This window comes from Amphiprion ocellaris, chromosome 23 (genome assembly GCF_022539595.1).
Source record: "Amphiprion ocellaris isolate individual 3 ecotype Okinawa chromosome 23, ASM2253959v1, whole genome shotgun sequence".
Classification (NCBI taxonomy): domain Eukaryota; kingdom Metazoa; phylum Chordata; class Actinopteri; family Pomacentridae; genus Amphiprion; species Amphiprion ocellaris.
The window spans coordinates 13,616,422-13,637,501 of NC_072788.1; the positions used below are offsets into that span (position 1 = coordinate 13,616,422).

Genomic DNA, 21,080 nt, shown 5'->3' on the forward strand with positions numbered 1-21,080 from the left:
AATGAGCTTCCAGTATTGAGGGCAATATACAGTCATGCATACAGTCATGCAGTAAACACAACATCTCACCAGAACCTTATAATGAATTATCTGCAGTTTTTAAAAATATTTTTCATTAGGCTCATCTGGAACAGCAGATGATTTCATTGGAAAAGTGGCATTTTACCTTATAATAGTGTCAAGAACATAGATTTTATTTTGGACATCTCTAAAAGGACCTTAATATATATATATATATATATATATATATATATATATATATATATATATATATATATATATATATATATATATATATATATATTAAGGTCCTTTTAGAGATGTCCAAAATAAAATCTATGTTCTTGACACTATTATAAGGTAAAATGCCACTTTTCCAATGAAATCATCTGCTGTTCCAGATGAGCCTAATATATATATATATATATTAATAGAAATAACATTGTGCACTGACAGCAATTAATGTGGTATAACAAAAAGCTGTGCACCAAATGTCAAACACCTAGAAATGAAGAATGTAGGAGAAAATATTTATACATACTGTATAGAGGTACATGAAATCATACTGTACATAAAATAGCTCACAAAAATACAAAAAGCATTATCACACTCGCAAGTGTAAACACACACTCAGACTTACAAACTTTCAACAGAACCACATGATTTAATCACTTAATACAGTGCATTAAGCATTGAAGTTAGTTCAGTTATTCTCCTTGTGTGAAATGCCACTTTTCTTTCAAGTTAAAGTGCTTTTAGTAATATTACTAAACATATTTACCTCAAAAAACAGGACATTCATATATCAAAGAGCATATTTTCAGGTAATGATGTTGTTAGAAGCTACTGGGTACATAAAATATGATACATTCCATTGGAAACCCCTCTTTAAAAAACACGTGGTTCCAGTATTTTTGCCACCTGTTGCAGGTTTTTTTATTATTATTTAAAAGAAAAAAATAAAACAGTACTGTGATTCAGTGACGAACACATCCAACCTTCAACTTCACTGCAAAAATCATCTAATCAAACCAGGTTTTAGAGCATTTTTTTAATTCTTAGTGGCCCTTTTTCCTGTTTGTTCAAGATTCTTAAAATGACTTTCAGGAAATCGGGTTGCATTATTTCTGCTGCCTTGATTTTAATCGCTTGTTTTGAGTAGATCAAGACTAAAAAAATGGTTCGATCAAATAATGATTTTTGCAGTATTGTAATAAGTCAAGTCCTTTCCCCAAAAAGAAAATGAATCAGTTTCTCTGTGGAAGAGTTGACATTGTGCTGAGCATTCGCACAAGCCATGTTTGTTTCCTTTGAGGCTGCTTGTAGTTGTCTTCAGTATCTTCTCTACCGCCTGGTGTTTACTGTATATCTGTGTGTGGGTAGTGGGTGAGGTGACAGAGCACCCAGGTGGCCCTGTGGTCCACGATTAAAATATGCTGTGTGTAGGAGCAGGGAGACGGTTTCTGTGTGAGAATGTGGCTTCTTCTGTTGAGCAGCTTGTTTTGTTTTTCTTCCTGTCTTCACCTCATCTCAGTTTCAAATCATCTTTCCGTTTCCTGTCGTCTCGCCTCCACCCTCACACGTTGCTGATACGAACACTGAGTGGGCTGCTATCTCTGACTCGCCCCCTCTCCTTCCCCCTCTCTTCCCCCCTGTAGCTCTCCTCCAGTCGCATCTTCTCCGGGTCCGTCCCATCCTCCTTGCCGCCCCGGAACTGGGACGCCTGCGACGGGGAGCTCGGTGGGAGGGCCTGCTTGAAGAGGGGAGGAGTTTTGGTTTTGGCCACTTTGTCAAAAAAGGCAAAATCGGCCACGTATTTTCCCGACGGGGACAGAGAGACGACTGGGGGAAACTCGTAACCCCACAGGATCTCATCCGGAAGGTAGGATGTTCGAACTTGGCAGGTAGCGGAGGTCGGCTCAACCGTGGCGCTCATGATCACCAGGAGCTCGAAGTCAGCTAGTTCTGGGTCTGTCCAGCCACCACCTGAAGACACAAGAGAACCGAAGTTAAACATAAAAATGGTCTCTGATGCTTTAGCTCATACAAAAGAATGCAAACTTTTCACATTGAGCCACACGTTCATATTTGTTTGCTCCTTTGCAGGCATCAAATACAGTACAAGATTGATTATCCATCACCATACACATGGAAAAACAGGAAAGGACTTCACGAAAAAGAATTATCATCATTTTGGGCATCTTGATGTATCAAGTCAGATTCCCATTAACAGTTAATACCTAAAATCCAGCCTTCAGTATAGTATGCCATGTTTATATAAAACAAGAAGATCTAATGTCGTTTTGTTTTTTAGAATTTAGTTCATCAAATTTGCAACTTTCTGCAAGTCCTTGAACTATTTGATGTGATGTGTTGTGGCATCAGTAAAATTAACCAAATCTACATTTAATATAATGATTTTCCATCAAGATCACTTTATTCTATGTGCATCGTTCAAAAATTCTCCTAAAATTAACGGTTTGTACTCAACAGATCTTGCAAAAAAAAGAAAAAATTCTACTCTCCTTAACACAGCTGAGAAGTCATGACTGACTGAGCAGCAACCAACAAGATGAAAATTCCAGGAGTTTTTCAGCTGAACTGATGGTCAGCAAGTTGTTGGAAAATGCTTTCTGCATGGTGAAATATCTTTGAAGAGTTGATGATCAGAGTCATGGGAGAAGAGTAGAAGTGTGTATGTAAATAGTTAAATGTCTATGACATGTGGAGCTATGACAGAGGCAAAGACAGACAGAAAAGTTCATCATGTCTATATGTCGACTCAATAGGGATTAATGAGAAAAATTCATGAACGCAATGCAAAATGCCTGCAAGCCAACTGCATTATATTTAATTTTATTTTGACATCCGAGCATAAATATTGTTTTCCTGCATTAAGAAAAATAATTGCACAATAAATTAACACAGAAAATGCACAAACTACTGCATAAAAATCCACAAGAATGCATCTGATGTTTGAAAGAAATCTACACCAATGAGTGTAAATCTAATATTTACTCATATTTTTCTGTCTGCTGTGTGGTTCTGAGCTGAGTGCAGCAGCTTAATTAGAGTTTTTCCATCAAGAAAAACAGTCATTGGAGTTGTGAGTGCAAGAAAACCAAAAAATGAGCTAAAATAAGCTGAAATGCACCACAGATCTGAAGCCAATGAATAAATGGACTATCTGTTGCTAGTTTTCATTCTCAGTGAGGTATAAGAATTATATTATTTGGTATATTTTGTAGTCAGGATCATTTCCCTGCTGCAATAAATCCAAGTCTAAGGCACAGATTCATTCAGTAAAACACAACTGCAAATGTGGGTAAGCAAAGGCACACACACACGCAGCACACACACATCCTGAAATTTCCAAAACATCACAACTCCCTCCTCACGACTGACTCACAAAACACTTGACCGTATCACCCAGACACACACACGCACACTCACATCTGAAATTTCAGTACACACACCGCACAAAAGGCGCCACATGTTGAAATCCTGAATGTCCAGAGTATGTTTTCAAAGTACATACAGAATATATTTGCCTCTCAAAGGACACGCTGGAAGACATATGCACTGAAACGAGCACACACCTGCATCAACAGGCCTCACTCAGAAAGCACTCTGTCATCTGTCTAAACAACTCTTCCCCTAACCCAGACCCAGACCCAGAATCTCTCCCACCACATAAACAGCAGGTTTCGCAACCTTTTCATCACACTTCGACACAAACGTGGCCGAGGGATTCTCTCTATTGGCCTGTTGTGAGTGGTGCAAAGGAGCTCCATTGTGTTTGATAAAATATATGGACAATTACTGGATGGATTGCAATGAAATCTAATACAGACACTCATGCTGGCCTGTGGATTATTTTACAATAACACTGATGATTTTACTTTGTATGTAGTTTAATGTAGTGTCTCTACAATGTCATCATTTTAGACAAAATTTGAGTTGTTTTGGACAAATTTCGGGTCATTATGGACAATTGTGAGTAGGTTTGGACACGTTTAAGCCATCTTGGTAAGGTTTGAGCCGTTTTTAAAATGTTTTAGTCATTTTGGACAAATTTTGAATCATTTTGAGCTGACTTTGATCTAGTTTGACTCTTTTCAGACAATGTGTGAGTCATTTTGAACAGATTTTGTGTAATTTGGACAGCTTTGAGCCATCTTGAAAAAGTCCAAATCATTTTGGTCATGTCTGAGTCTTTACAGACATCTTTTCAGTCTTTATGGACAGGTGTGAGTCACTGTAGACAGGACATTTTTTGAGTCATTTTCAACAAATTTCTCATCATTGTAGACAAGTTTGAGTAATTTTGGACAAATATAAGTCATCTTAATAAAGTTTGAGCAATTTTGAAAATATTTTAGTCATTTTAGGCTAATTTCAATTAATTTTGGTCAAGCCTAAGTCATTTCAGAATGTTTTAGTCATTTTGAACAGATTTTGTGCAATTTTGAAAACGCTGAGCCACCTTGGTGATGTTTGAGTCTGAGTCAATTTTGACGAGTTATTTTGGACAAGTTTTGAGTCATTCTTATCATTTTTGAGTCCTTATGAACAATGGACAAGTGTGTGTCATTGTGCTTTCAGTCATTTGGGATTATTTTTGAGTTATTCTGGACAAGTACTAAGTAATTTGGTTTCATGTTGATTCATGTTGGACATTATAGACAAGTTTGAGTCATTTAGTACAAATTTTGAATAATTTAGGACAAATCTGAGTCATTTTGGCAAAGTTTGAATTAATTGAATTAATTAATCTGACCTTTTTTCTGTTGTCAAACACAGTTTTAAGAAATACAGCTTTAGACATATTCATTGATGGCATTTTTCAGTGTACACCCTCATTTTGATGTCTACAGTCGGTCCTGTGTGGTTAAGGGGTCCTGATAGTCCAGCTCAGTGGTTTGAACAGCCATGACGTCTCTCCTATAGAGCTACTCCACAGTGTCCTGCCCTCCTGATTCTACATGACTCATGGTTTAACCACATAATTACATCACGCCAAATAGATTCACACACTGCTGCACTGGAAGCCAAATTCAGTGTTCCTCAGAGGGATGCTCCCTGCTGAGGAGTCCATTAAACACAGTACATGTCCTGAACACAAAGAGAAGGTTTGCAGGGGGTCCTAAAGCTCCGAATACGTAATCATGTTCAGTCATGTGTATTAGCAAATAGTGTATCCAGAACTGTGTGTGTGCTCTGTCCCTAAACAGTAAAGTAGGGACATTCATCCATCCATTTCTGTCTATTGAGTAGGATTGAAGAGCACCAGAGTCATGGTGCACCTCGGACAGTCAAGCAAAAGCCTAACAGACAACCAGTCACACTCACGTAATATTGATGATCCTTCAACTAAAGCAAACAGCAGTTTTCCTGGATGATCATACAAGTGAGAACATGTCATTACATCTTGCAGCTGCTAAGTTATACCCATGCTATATTTACCAAGCTGTTTTATTTATGTTGCAATATAAATCACAGAAAAACCTAATCGCAATGCCAGTTTCATCAGTTTTTTGATATGAGACACACTGAGACAGATCTGCAATCATAGAGTGAAATGGCACAAGGATTAAAGTCTAACACATAGTCTGTTGAATATTTGCTTCAAAGTTAACTCAGGAAATGTTTTGTGGTCCCAAATTATTTTGCATTTTCTGCCATTTGTCATATTGTGAAGGTTTTTATGGCATCACTTCCAGATCAGCCCAGGGAGAAGCAATATTGAGGACCTGGCTATAGGACTCCACAACAAGGATGACTGGCCAATAGTAAGTGTGCTGTAATACAATCCTTCAAATGTGGCTACATAACTGGAAATTCAAGATTAACCTCACAGGGGCTTATTATGAAGACGGTGAGAAAGTACCACTGGGCAGAGGAAAGTAAGATAAAGGAAAGGAAATATCAAATTAGCAATATGAAAGGGTCAAATGCAGCCAAGAAAAGAAAAGCAAGGTGCAGCCGACAGTGGCTGTAAATACGATTGTGGCTACTGATGTGGCTTCCAGTGATGAGAGGTCTGAGCTGCTGTAAGTGGATCTGTGCAGCACCCCACACTGTACAGTATTGTGCTCTAATGAGGGCTGTCTGGCAGTCTCTCTCACACACATTCCAGCCGGAGAAACCCTCCTATCCAGAATCAAACCAACCCAGCTCTGGACTGTCAGGGGCAGCCAGGCACTCAGCACATGACCAAAAATACCAACACACCTACATTCACATACAGTCTGAATGTACATATGCGCAAGTTGGGTCAAGAGACAAATGAAAAACCTAACCCTAACCATTTCCGTACAACACAAACCAAGAGACGATTTTTACTCTGACACATTCTATGTTGCCATGATTTCTGACAAATTCTTTCAAGATTTCGGTTCCAGCAATGATACAACTGAGCAGCTTTGGCGGACTACTGCACTCTCTGAGTGCTTTTCTTGTTTGATATGTATAAAGCTTTGTTTGATTATACTGACACAAATCTGATTCCATATCAATCAGCCCCCCACACTGTGTAACATTTATTGATCATGTATCCCATAAAATGACCTTGTGTCTTTGCTGAATAACTGTAAACTGATGAACTCCAGTTATTCTTTGTGTGATAAATGTGAGAAAAAAAGACCTGCAGAGATAGATTACTTGTTGGATACTTGCTGTTCCACAACTTGATAAGAGCTGTGGCTTACCTTTTGCTGCCCAGGCTCTGAGGGGACTGTTGTCGTCAATGATGTGGTAGAAAGTCAGGGGGATGATCAGGAAGGGGCTGTCGCTGGATGTATCCACCTGGAACGGCACATTGCGCTGATCCAACCTCACCGTCTCGCCCTCCTTTGTCAGGGACGTCTGAAGCAGCTTCCCCGTCACCTGGGAGCCAAGATGTAGTCAGTAAATGTAGCCAAGAGGATGGAGAAGGTATCCTGTAACCAGAGGGCCCCTGGTTTAATACCTGCAACAGCCAATACCTCAAAGAGACGGAGCATGCCCCTGAGACAAGCATATTTAATCTGTGAATGTATCATTAATTTCATAGTACATCAACAACATAATTACAGCAAACCAAGTGCTGATTGACAGGACGTGACTCATAATATAAACCTACCTTCCTGCCTACACATATACAGGAAAGGGGCCTGCAGTGTAAATGAAATGGTTTGACATACAACATCAGCCCCTTAAATGCATTCACACTTCTCATGAAAGCTTTCAGTTTTTTGTGTTGTGTGTGTTTGTTTTTTTTTAAATAATAATAGCAATGAGGGAGAAACTCACACATATGAGCTCCAAATGTCATTAAAATAATGTTTAATACAAGCAAACAATACAGAGCATATGACAAGTATTGACCCATCTTGGAGGTTCTCTCCTTTAATTGCTTTTAAACATTAAATTATGGTCAATTTGACTTTTTTATCACAAAGAATTTACCCAAAAAAAAGGCTCTTTCATGTCAAAGTGAAAACAGATTTCTTTACAGTAATGTCAATTAATCAAAAAAGTCAAATATTTGACTATATAAGAATTCACCCCCTTTATAGTGACACACCTAATTCAACACGTGCAGACAACTGAATTGGCACTAGAAGTCATACATTTAATGAAATGGAGATCATTTGAGTGAAAGTCTAAGAGAGGGAGTCCAGACCTCAATGCAAATGAAAATTTGTGGCTGGCCTTAAAAAGAGCTGTTCACTCACAATCCACGTACAACCTGACAGAACTAGAACGTTTCTGTGTGGAGTTTGCATGTTCTCCCTGTGCATGAGTGGGTTTTCTCCAGGTTCTCTGGCTTCCTTCCACAGTGCAAAAACATGCTGAGGTTAATTGGTGATTCTAAATTGTCCATAGGTGTGAATGTGAGTGTTTATCTCTTTATGTATCCCTGTGATAGACTGGTGAGCTATTCAGGGTGTCCTCTGCCTTCACCCTAAGCCAGCTGGGACAGATTCCAGGACGTTGTGACCCTAATGAAGATTAAGTGGTGTATAGATAATGAATGGATGGATGGATGGATGGATGGAGTAAAACTGCAGCATTCAGACTGAGATCTACCAACATTTGCTCAATTCTTTAACTGGGGCCAAAGGTGCATCTACTACATACTGACTTGTAGGTGGTGGATACCTATGCAATCACCTTTTGTGCTTTATTTTTATAATTAATTCACATTACTTTGTAGAAATCTGTTCTCACTTTCACATGAAAGAGTCTTTTTGTGATTTCTTGGTAAAACAAGACAAATTAAACTGACCACAATTAAAAGTTGAAAAGCAATACAAAGAGAATGTGAGAGTGAATACTTTTCATAGGCACCTGTAAAAACAAATTACAACCATTAACGAAATGAATAATGTCCAAAATGTACCTGGCATCCTAATAACAGGCTTTTTCGCATGTTGGCCACTCGGATCATGAGGCACGGCCGCCCCTCGTGATTCGACACAACAGCATGTTGGCTAAACTTCACTGTCTCTCCTCTCTTCTTGGGACGAGCAACCTGCAAGAGGAGGAAAAAGATGAATTAAAATGAGTATTATGACTCCTGATACCACACGCTGTAATGACTTCTCAGAACCTTCAGTAATTATCTACAAGGCTTCCTTTTTCTATGTTAAGATAACCTCACCCACACTGGGACACATGTTCAGAAAAGACTTTGAAGACAGTAAACTACAGGAACAAATGAGGTGAGACTGTAAGCAATAAGGAAACTGATTCTGAATGAGAGTGGTGATAATCTGGAAGAATAACTGATAACCTGGAAACTGAGAAATAAATACTGATACTAGGTGTGTAAAAGAAGAATGTATTCTGGGAGGGGGTTGAGGCAGGAATGACAATATCGCAAGTTCACTATTCAATAAAGGAAAAACTGTCCAGATACTTTTCAAGAAGAATGCATCATATATTTTGAAATAAAGCATTTAATGTACCAGTGTGCAATTACAATATCAAGCTAAAGATCAAAGAAAAATTCCTACATTATTCACATAAAAACAGCCAAAGCAAAGTGGATTTTGTGTGACAAATAGCTCAAGAATAGAAAGTGAGTTGTGTAGGGGATTCCAAATTCAACGATTGGTTTGCTTATTGTAAAGAATATCCAGTTGGAGGCTACAGGATAAAAAAAAAAAAAAAACAGTTGAGAAAAATCAATGTTTTTCTAATATTATAACTATTTTAAATGTGTTAAATTCTAAGCACCCAAAATGCGTCTTTTCTAGTGCATTCTACCTTTTCATCACCTCTTTTAATGATCACATTTTGCAACTTTGCTCCAAACTAAAACCTTACCTTTGCAAGGAAGGTGCCAGTGATGAAGATCTCCATCACCATGGTGATGACCAGCTGAAAGATGAGGAGGACGATCGCTACGGGACACTCCTCGGTGATGCACCGGAAACCGTAGCCGATGGTGGTTTGAGACTCGAGAGAGAAGAGGAAGGCTCCAGTCAGGGTCTTCACCTCCATCACGCAGGGTGTATGGTTGGATGGGGGGTCAAACTCTGGAGGAAGTAGAGGGAGAACAGAAGATCTATTTGGTGCAAACAAATTACCAAGGAACTTTTTGTTCACTTACTCAGTGTTCTGCCAGGTCTCTCTCATGCACTTTCCATAATGAAGTGGTTTATTCACTTAGAAAAAAGAACAGCAGGGGGCCTTTTCACAGAAAGCCAAAGGACACGAATGAAGACTTTTTTTTTTTTTATTTAAATGTCCTTTTCTTGAAATCACACGAATTCAGTGTGAGCTTTGAGGTCTTATATAAGACATTCAACATCCCAACAGGAACATTGTCTTGAACACATAATTATCTGATTAAACTGACAAGTGTAAAGGTATGTACATCAATGTCTAATATAATTTGTTCACTCCATCTAACTGTACTGAAACACTTCATTAACAGTAACACTGACTGCAGGCTGTCACAGGTACCATTAAGTGGAATATGTGTAATTCTCTAACCAAATAAGACAGATCAAGGCTACCTTGTAGAGAAACATTATATCATCAGGTACACTACCGTTCAAAAGTTTGGGGTCACCCAGATAATTTCATGTTCTCCATGAAAACTCACACTTTTATTCATGTGTTAACATAATTGCACAAGGGTTTTCTAATCCTCAATTAGCCTTTCAACACCATTAGCTAACACAATGTAGCATTAGAACACAGGAGTGATGGTTGCTGGAAATGTTCCTCTGTACCACTATGGAGATATTCCATTAAAAATCTGTCATTTCCAGCTAGAATATAGTCATAATAATAATTCCTTTTTCTGAACACATGATTTTGATGTTTGTGTCAATTCCAGGACAAGTTTTTTCTGTACGTCTTCCTCTGATCTACACCATTAATCTCACCCAGCAGGTCTCCGTGCACCATGGCCACCAGGTACCAAAGCACCCCAAACAGGAACCATGTCCCAGCAAAGGTGGCGGAGAAGAGGAAGAACTTGTAGCGCCATTGCATGTCCAGGAAAGTTGTCCAGAGATCGCGGAGGTACAGCGCCCCTCGACCGCTGACATGCTCGATTCGTACATTGCTTCGGCCATCCTTGGAGAGGACGCGGCGCCTCCTTCTCAGAGCGTTGGGCCCTCCAGCTCCTGGTCCTCCTCCTCCTGCACCAGCACTTCCAGTCACCCCTGGGGAGCCCAGCAGAGGCTTGGTGATGTCGGTCTGCGTCTGGGAGTGGCACACTTTCTGAGGGGAGGAACCTTCAGAGGACGGAGGAGTGGCTGAGGTCATGGCTGGTGCTACATGAGGGTTGGAAAGAGAAGACGGCAGGAGGTCAGAAGAGGAGGAAAAGGGGGGATGTGTCAACAACAAAGTGGGGAAACATGGTGAGAAATGAAGTGCAAAGGTAGAGTGGGCAGTGAGATGAAGGAAACAGTAGGGGACTCTCAAAGAAAAGGTGAAAAAGAGAAAGTGTGTGAATGAGGAAAATGACAGAGTGGAACATTTAAAAGGAGAGGGAGATGGAGGAGAAGAAGGGGATTAAAGCACATTTTTAACAGGACAGTGGAGATGCTGTCCACGGTGGTCCATTTAAGACCCCCTCTCTCTTTTCACTGGAGGCAGCTGGGCTTATCAAAATAAAAGCCCTCTTTCAGGATGAGGTCACAGCGGCTCTTTCACATTAAAAGCATGATAGTGCACGCTCATTCACATGTTGGTTCCACAAGACAGCTGCTGAATTGAGATTAGGAGACACTAGTGACTAGAAGTCTATAAATGGAATGTAAAGCTGCTGACGTCTTCTACTGTTGACCACCCTCTTCCATTTTGCTGAAAGCTGTTTCTTTATCACCTGTGGGCTGTTTTGACTGTACGAGAGGCCTCAGCTGTGGACCCTTTGCAATGCTTGACATACTGATGTGTGTTTTCAATACATTAAATTCAACATTCAGTGTTAAAAAGCAATAAAGAAGCAAAACTTCCAAAGGAGGGTACATAGGTTCTCAGTCTTCCAGGTCATGTCCAGGTAAACCTAAAAGCTTCAGTAGAAGGCAGATTTACTATTTTGTTGTTTTATTACTTATTTAAATTACTCACTTAAACTAATTTTATAAATAACACGATAGGGTCTTAACCTTAATACAAAAAATGTGAGGTTTATTTGTTATGTCAATTTTGTTTGTCTACTGGAAAGCAGTTTGGCTTAATGGCAACTTTAAATGCACTATATAAGTGACATGAACTTGACAAGACCTGGCTAATAGAGTTAGCAGTGGCTTCTATTTACAGAGGCGGCAGTATATTTTTAATTTTCTGGTGTTTATGTTGCTTATGTTCAAGCTTGCTTCTTAATGGTTGCAGCATAGTAGTAGCAGGAGGTGAAGGGCGACTAGCAGTAGCAGTAAATATAAAGTCAATAAATAAAGTTACAAGATCATCGGGAGGGTGTTACTGAGATTATTATCAGATTTATTTTTAAAAAGGACAGTGAACAACATTGCTCTCAGACTTCAGAGCACTTTTGGTCTGTGGCTGTTTGGGGTACAGATGTCAACCCCAAATGCAAAGCAACACTTCTGGCACACAGCACAGAGATGCTTCACATAATTGTGTCCTTCCAGCTTCACCTAATCACTTTGGTGAAGAAAATGTTCCTGTTTTAACACAACAATGCCCCAATCCACAAAGCTAGATAAACAAATAAATGCTGTGTTTTTTTTTCCAGTTTGGTGTGAAGGAACATGATGTGTCAGTGCAGAGCTACAGGTCATTATTACCTATCGCCGCTAATGTTCTTGTGGCTGAATCAGAGTAAATCCTTGCAATTTGGGTCCAAAATGATCTCAAAAACTTGGTGTAGCAGCACAATGATATCCATGGCTCTAGAATCAGATGTTCAGCAATGATTACATGGTGAGGTAAAGCCCACAGACACCACAAAGCCTGTCTGAAAAACTACAGAGAGACCCAACAAGCCCAACTTAGTAAAGCATCTCACCAAGAAACGTGTAAGAATTCCAAAGGAAACAAATTAGTAAATGTGGTACACTGCATCATGCCCTCAAAGATAAGTCAGACTAGTATGTTTCATTTTTATAATGAGGGAACTTGTTTATTCTCATTGACGTTTGATGAGGTTACTGTCAAACTTAGATTTGTCTTTTTTGATAACTTAGCAATGTGGAAAACATCTCTATATCCAAAAACAGCTTTCACAATTTTAACATTAACCTTAAATTTATACTCACTCAGTACTTTAAATGGTAAATATGGCAGGAACATCATATGAATAATTATTTTGATCAAAATAAAATGCGCTCAGTGAATAAATAAGTGATCACCGGTTGCAAATATAAAGTTAAAGAAATTACATAACAAATAGGGGACTGCATGAAATGTAAAATCCTTAATTATACTATGAGCTTTATCTGATTATTAATGATGATTAATATTATAAATTGGCAAATGCATTGTCAAAATCATCACATCATCTACATTTAGGTCAGTGTGATCTGAGGCTCTTCAGTAAAAGCAGCTGGACTTCTCTTTTAGGTTCTTGAACTGAAAAAGCCTGCTGGATAAGAGGTTAAACATTTTCAAGAACTTATAATCCAGTTGCTTTTTTACTGAAGGTCCAAGAATGCACAGGATCGACAATGAGCATTATATCTTATATAATATATATAAAAATAAACAGAAATGACTAATTAAGTGTGATGCTGCATGGTTATGAAGCTCTAATGCAGGATTATTATCTTGCACATTACAGTAGCGCACAAAAGTAAACTAAACACAGATGACTCAAGTCAATACACTTCATTGGCAGTGATCTGCACACTGAACGCATCTTCGAGTTTTCTCTTCAGTCAGTTTACATTTACAAATCAAAAATAAGAGAACAGGCTCTCTGTAAAATAACAATAATATTAATAATTTGGTTTAGTTGGAGCCAATAAAGCTGTGAATGAGAGTCCCATGAATTTAGAGTCAACCACAAGAGGTGAATAAAATGTGCATCAAAGCTGTTTTTTGATAAGTTACATTGCTTTTCCAGTTCTTTTATGTTACTACAGTGGTATCATATTAGCGCTGGTATCGATTTAAATCAGTCATCATTTTGGTATTGTGACAGCGTTAATCATGAGTTAATCATGAGTTTGGACAGTTTCCAGTGAGCGCTTGTGTTAGAGAATGCACATACACTGTGTTTGAACAGTATAAGTGGGTGTCATAGCTAAATGAGAGGTCCCCCACCCCGACCCCTGGGTGCCATGGACACTTATTGTCACTTCATGTTTTGCCTCCTGTGCACCCTTAACAATCTTCCCTCCTCATCTGGGCTGCAGTTTCTTTTTCCCCCCACATCCCTCTTCTTTTTTTCCCTTTTCTTCCCTCACTGTTACTACTAAACAGGCCTTTTGTCTCAAACTGCCTCTGCTTTTCCGGCGCAAATATAACAAAACCCAAAAACAAAACAACAGAAAGAAAAAGCCCGAGAACGAAGGCGATCTGATACGCTCTGTCCTTTCCTGTCCTTTCTGACCCTTGTCTCTCCTCTCACCATGCCGGAGCTCATACTGAGCGCATGAATAGAGATCTGTGTTGAGCTCTGTGCTATGAATACTAAGATGTGAGGGGGGGAGAGCGGGGAGGGAGGCGGGGTCAGGAGCACGTGATTGGCCTCATCCATCTCCAGCTGAACCCTACACAGATCCTGCCTACACATACAGTAAGCGTACACTTGTGTACTGGACATATCGACCTATTGAACAGTCAGACAGCAACACAATATGATTTATTGTCCAAAAGAATGCTTGGTTTGCAAAGAGAACCCTCCACACAGCATGGAGCAGCTACATATGCATGGTGGCTGGTGTTAGTTTGTGTTTTATATTGTCAGCAAACATCACAAAAGAGGAAAAAGTAGCTATATTTGTCTATGAGAGTCCGCAGTCCATTTGTTCCAATTGAAGATATAAATCTGTAAAAAGCTATTAAGTGATTGTTTTGTTTTTTGGGGTCCAGGAAACAAGATTCAGGATGGAGGTTGCATCACCTTTGCTTGCTTGCACAGGTAAGTTAATTCTCCAAAGTGCCCTGGAATAAGCCAATGGTTTAAATTCAGAGCTGGAACCCCACTTTTCTCAGTACTCAGGGTTAAATGCATGCTTGAATGCAGAGAGAAAAAAAGGATAACTTTGACTCTGTGACCTTATAACGTTGTTATGGTGAATTTTACACATCCGGAATGATTAGCATTTCTTTTGATTAGTTTTTTTCATTTTTTAGTCTATTAATTCCAGTTTTGGTCACCACCAACATCTACAGTATCTCCACCTATTTTTGGTAACTAGTAAGTGTGTCTAGAGTTTAGTGCTTTGCAGGTCTAGATACAAGTGTACATTTTTAGGCTCTAAAACTAAGGCAAAAAGTTGAAAGATGCAAATATGAGCTAACACTAATTAGCTGGAATCCATGTGAAGTAAATTGTGTCTGTTTGAGTCCACAAGAGTCTATGCAGATAACCAAAGAACATCTGGAACACTGCGCTACATGGGCTGCAGTGTGCATGCTCAGGAAGAGTAAATCCACAGAAAATGTAGATAATAAGCTACTGTGAAATTATGGAACAAAGTCCTCCATGTAGACTCTAAGCAAACTAGAAAGAAGTATATTCACACCAGCATCCATGTGTCTGCAGCTGTCTGTTTGCAGATCTGGAAGAGTGTATAATTAGGGCTTTAGTGTTAAATTGTTCAAAAGTCTGGGGTCACTTAGAAATGTCATTATTTTTGAAAGAAAAGTAGCTTTTTCAATGGAGATAACTTTAAATTAATCAGAAATCCAGTTTAGACATTGTTAATGTGGTAAATGACTATTCTAGCTGGAAACGGCTGATTTTTAATGGAATATCTACATAGAGGTACAGAGGAACATTTCCATCAACCATCACTCCTGTGTTCTAATGTTACACTGTGTTAGCTAATGGTGTTGAAAGGCTAATTGATGATTAGAAAACCTTTGTGCAGTTATGTTAGCACATGGATAAAAGTGTGAGATTTCATGGAAGACATAAAATTGTCTGGGTGACCCCAAACTTTTGAATGGTAGTTTATATAGATGATTTTCTGGAAACACTGTTACAGCTAAACCTCACATTAAATGTCGCCTTTTCGTACATACGTTTTGTAAAAATAAAAATAAAAAATCTATTTATCCTGTACTTAAACAACTGTAGTCTTAACAAATCATTACTCAAACTGGAATAAATAGCATATTTGTTTAGAGGATTGTTTCTGTTGCGAATTAATACATAATCCATTATTTGAATTTTTTAATACACTGGACGTTTGGTGCGTATAGGAATAAGTTGCACCAGTTAATTGTATCATCACAGTAGTTTTAAGTCTTTTCATGAATCTATGTCATTCAGAAAAATGTAGAATATCAACAACAATTACTAGTCTGTAAATGAAGTTTTAGAAGCACTAAATACACTATTTTTCATTATTAAGCCGCAAATAAAAATGCAATAAATGGTTTGTATTCCAATATAAGGTACTTGTTAATACTTAAGAAGGGGCTGAATGACAATAGTCAAGCATATGGTGATGATTTTAAAATATAAAATGCGTGTTTGCACCTACAGACACCATAAACAGTTCATCAAATGTCTTATAAGTGCAAAACAGGTGAGTTATATCATTATGAGCGGAGCCAAAACTAGATTTCCAGAATGTGTTGCTCTTGTTGACAGTAACACTGATGGATTGCTGCTCTTTCTAAATGACTTTTTACACTCTGCAGATGACCACACTCAAGGTTAGGATCTCTTCCTCTCTGTGCAGCCCTCCAGCCCTCTCCTTCCCTCTGTCCTGAGCGCACAAGAATCCTTTGTTTTCGAGGAGATGAAAGGGACAAAAGCCACCATTGAAAAATACGACTGGGTGAGCGAGTAAGTGAAAGAGGGAGCAAGTTAGACGAGGGAAAAGGAGAGCAGAAAAACTGAGCGCTGAAGAGTGTGTGTGTTTGATCGTGTGTGAGTATGCGGCGCTTGACATTGTGAGGGGGCAGAGATGGGGCGGGGTAAGAGAGGGAATAATTGGTTTTGAGGGGAGGTTTGAGAGAGAATTGAGCATCGGGTGACAAAAGGAGTGAAAGAGGAAGAAGGGAGAGAAATGTGGAGAGAGGAAGGGGTTTGCGGAGTGAAGGTGGAGGAAACAGATCGGTGACAAAAGGCTGTCATTAGTATTCCAGAGGAGAGAGTAATCCCTTCCACTCAGTGCCTCTGTCCAGTGTCCACAGCCATAAAGAACCTCCCAGCAGCCAGTACACTGCACTGAAAGGACTCTATGCAACACAACTTGAATGGCTGTGACCACTGTCTGCACCACAGCAGCCTCTGCTCCGCTCTGAAAGAACTGTATAAACATCAACACAGGCCATGCCAAGAGGGCATCTGCACAGCCAACACAGGACGATAAAAACGCAAACTTACTGGAGCCAAACTGAGCGCCACACAATAGCATACAAACAAGCAGCTGTTGATGCCAACGTCTCTTTGTGGGGAGAAAGTTTTCAGGCAACCTCTTCTTCAGCTGTGCTTTGTATATCAAGACTTCAGTGCAATCCAGCACCCTAAATCTTGCAGTGCATATTGCAATAGACATATTTATAGAACAAGCATTTTAATGCAAGTTTTGGGAACAATAACCTTATTTAACACCTCACTCTTGTTTTTGCAGTCTTTTCTGCTGCTGTTGCACTAGATGCATTACCTGGAAATGTTGCACTGTGGTTTACAGGACTTCAATCTCCTCATTCACTGTATATTTCTGTTGTTAGCATATGGCACTTTATGTTATTTATTATTACTCCACCAAGGAATGACGGAGTTATGTGACGATCAGCGTACGTTTGTCTGTCTGTTTGTCTGTCTCTTAGAAACATTACTCAAAAATAGACGAACGGATTTGGATAAAACTTTCAGGGAAGATCAGAAATGACACAGGGACCACCTGATTAGATTTTGGCAGTGATGCGGCTTACAGTCTGGATCCACGAATTTGCTAAAGATTTCTGTGTCATTGTGAGATAGCAGCACAGCATCACTGTAACTATGGCAACAGGTGAACACTACGTCAGCTGCCTGCTGACGATTCAATGATTGCGATCCGGTATCCGTACAGAACGTACACATGTATAATGCACACCTGTGCTCAGCGTGAGGTCATTTTCTTTGTGGGTACATCTATATTAAATGGCCACATTCTATGTTGCTGTGATTTCTGTCACAAATTTCTTCTTGGTTTCAGCCGCTGGAAATGATACAAGGACTGAGCAGCCTTGGTGAAGTACTGCACTCTGAGTGCTTTTCTTGTTATTATATTTATCAATTTATTGAATTTATCTTTACAATATATTTTAAACTTCATTGTGCATTATGTGTCTTAGTATATTTTCTATTATGTTACTATTTTTTTTGTGGTGGAGGTCCTTAACTCTCTCTGCTTGCTACTGTAACAACAGAATATCTATGTATCTGATATTATATTTTCTAATTTATTGTAGCAGATATTTTATTTTTCCACATATTTGCAGAAAACAGTCTCTCCTCTAGCAGAATTAACACATTATTATACATACTAACTCTGTTTTTGTGACATTTTTGCTCAAATTGAAAACTTAAAACCTGACAGGTGTTTTCTGCCTTCAGCAATCCTTCTGAGATGTTATTTTAAAGCCAGTACGTGGCTTTTTCTTGTAGTGTCTCAGTTTGGTGTGAACATTTACAGGAGTTCCCCCATCATTCGTCATTTCAGACTTTTTGTTTCTGCTGTAGGATGCAACAACTGCAACACCTGTGTGAACTCCAGATGCTCCAAAATAGCAGTTGCAAATATAGTTACTGGATGTAACTTCAATTCTGTGAGCATGTAGGAAATCAGGCAATGGACACCGTTTGTTAGGTTAGACAATGTGGTGCATTTTAGGTCAAAGAAGGTGATGTTCGAGAATAAAAGACTTCTCATTGACAAGGATACCAAGAGGTCAGAAAAATGATGTTTGTTGTCTCTCGAACTAATCAGCACTGTGACCTGCAACTTTTTCCATCCCAAAGCAGGTTCTACAGAAGCAATTCTTCTGGTCGGAACACGAAAAGTTCCAGCAGAAGAGACCATTGACTCATTGTGCAACTTTAAGTTAAACCCTTTTTAACAGCTAGTAAATAGCATCTGGGTACAGATGGGGGTCAGTATTCTAGTTTCCAAGAGATGTTGTCATTGGATAGGAAGATACTAGCACACACTTTTTAGTGTTGCACAACTCCTCCTGCATCTCCATCCTTAGTTCTGCAGCAACACATACATTTCGTGCTAAAAGTAAATTTGGCCAGAAAATACAGCAGTTATCCATAAATGCAACTTTAAGTCAGATCTACATTCAGTGTATTTGTCTTGTATTGTGTCTGCTCCTACATTCTCTGCATTCCATATCACTTTGATTTACCTTCATTTCGACTTTAACAACAGGAAGGAAGCAGTAGCCACGGCGACCAGACGTTTGTCTCAACGTGTCTTCAGACCGAACGAGCCTCCGTCTAAATCTAACACTTCCCCAAACCTCCACTTCCTCAGCCAAGAATTAAAAGCTGAAGAGTTACGACACTGACCTGAATCAAACAACGAAGAGCAGCTGTTGGCTACTGGGCAATTATTCAGGAGCGACTTTTAACATCTTCTTCCAGCTTAGTAGCAGCCAAAGCTCGTCTCTTTCTGCTATAAATCTGACTGGTCTACTGTTGCTGCTGGCAAGGAGTTCTCCACAAGAAGATTTGTGTTGACTGAATGTTTCCGGGTCGAGGTTTTCTCTGAGGGAAAACACCATTCCAACTTGTCTTACCTCTGTGGTTTTTATCACCTGCAACTCCTAAGATTTCTGTGCTACAATCACAACTTTAGTCCAGTTTCTTCTCACGTGACATTGGAAAATAATCACAGTGACTCTGTTTTGTATCCAACATTCTTTGCGCAGAAATTTAGGGCTTAACCTGGTTTGTAACTTTTCAACTATGGCTGAATTATGCAAGTTTGACACATCCAGATGTAAGCTAAGTGTTCTATCATTATATTTACATGTAAGTTTTTGATACAGAACCTTTTGCAATGCAGTGATGCAGGCCTACAGAGCTAAAGTCAGTGCAGTTGTAGCACAGATCAGACACACTACTAATGTCCCTCCACACTGTAAACACAGCACAGTTAGCAGCAGGTCTAAGCACCTGTTTGAATGTTAACCTCAAGCTTTAAACATTTCAGACACCATAAGAATTTGTAAATATCACAAAAACATTTTAAAAATGGCACTGTTTTAATATTTTAACAAAAAACACACAGGTAAACAGTTATTAAATGTGCTTCTTACCTTTCTGTTCACTCAAACAGAAGTTCACTTTGATCACAGCTTGGAAATTTGAAAGATTTAGTTAATTTCGCTGTCCAGCACACATGTGAAAAGACAGATTTAAGCTTTTTATCTGTCTTGGGGGTTGAAATTTCAGGGTCTTGCACTTGTTGACAGCTTACACTTGTTCTGCATCACCTTTAATTTTGGCATCACATGGTTCCTTTTGCAGTTTCCTCTTACGTTGCTGTCATCCTAAAAAAAAAAAAAAAATTCTCAGAAAAATTACATGAAATCTGTGAGAAGAGAGGCCTGGATGAGGTACTACCCGGCGGTCGATCGGTGTCTCCCAGCACACTGGTACTGGCAGTACCGGTTCCGGCTCACTCTTACTGGATCATTATGTAATCGGATGAGCACAGTTTGCACTTCTTCTTGCATGTGAAGCAGAAAGAGTGAGAGAGTCCTGTGTGTCCACTCAGAGAGAAGTTAAAGAAGCCCGTGATGTCCACTCCTCCAGGGCCCCCCAGCATGCCTCTCTATATAAACCCAAAAGTGTTCAGACAGCCGCTGTTTGGCGACATTTTTAATTCATTAATTCAACTCTCCTCCCAGCTTCTCCTCCTACCCTCCCTCTCAGTGTCGCTCCCTGACTGTACACTATAAATGGGCCTCTTTGTTGCGAGGCCTCCTCCGCTGTTTCAGCCTTTGTCAACTTTCTCATGTAAATGTTTGATGGCTATAAGATACAAGCCTGGAAGTTGTCGCACTGAAACAGAAGGTATTTACAAATCAAAGACAGAAAAAAACTGTACTGCTTTCTTGTGCACTCGGCTCCTCGCGGTTTTGCGTTGGCCAGTGAATGGATAATGTCGGTGCATCTCTGTGAGGCTGTGCCATGTCCGCCTGCAAGGAGGGGGACTTGGTGGTGCAAAGGCCAGCACACATGGGTCTACTGTGAATGGACAGCACGAGATGACCAGGATGGATTAATCCTCCAAAGTAGCAACCACTACAGCACCAAAACACTGGCACCTGTGGTGGAGGGATTTATCTAACTTTCCTCTCTGATGTAAAGAAAAAAGGGGTGAACTTCACTTTAAATTACATTAATTTTAAGATGAGATTGTTCCATTTTTACTCCACTACATTTGTTTTCACAGCTATTAATCCTTTACTTATGGAAATTTTGCATT

The 21,080-nt window shown here is 39.4% G+C and overlaps 1 protein-coding gene across 3 annotated transcripts; it reads right to left on the minus strand.

The window, feature by feature from the left end:
- Positions 1-339: 339 nt before the first annotated feature.
- On the minus strand, positions 340-20,477 carry kcnj10a (potassium inwardly rectifying channel subfamily J member 10a). 3 transcript variants are annotated; one of them, XM_055007936.1, is made up of 7 exons: positions 20,278-20,467; positions 19,906-20,139; positions 10,386-10,778; positions 9,316-9,527; positions 8,387-8,518; positions 6,711-6,888; positions 341-1,986 (listed from the first exon to the last, which is right to left on the minus strand). In XM_055007936.1, exons 3-7 carry the CDS (start codon positions 10,768-10,770, stop codon positions 1,577-1,579), a joined length of 1,317 nt encoding a protein of 438 aa, XP_054863911.1. In that variant the 5' UTR covers positions 10,771-10,778; positions 19,906-20,139; positions 20,278-20,467; the 3' UTR covers positions 341-1,576. The 3 variants fall into 3 exon arrangements, with proteins under 3 accessions (XP_054863912.1, XP_054863911.1, XP_054863910.1); XM_055007937.1 differs by having other exon boundaries at positions 340-1,986; positions 20,083-20,477; XM_055007935.1 differs by having other exon boundaries at positions 19,906-20,467.
- Between the last annotated feature and the right edge of the window lie 603 nt (positions 20,478-21,080).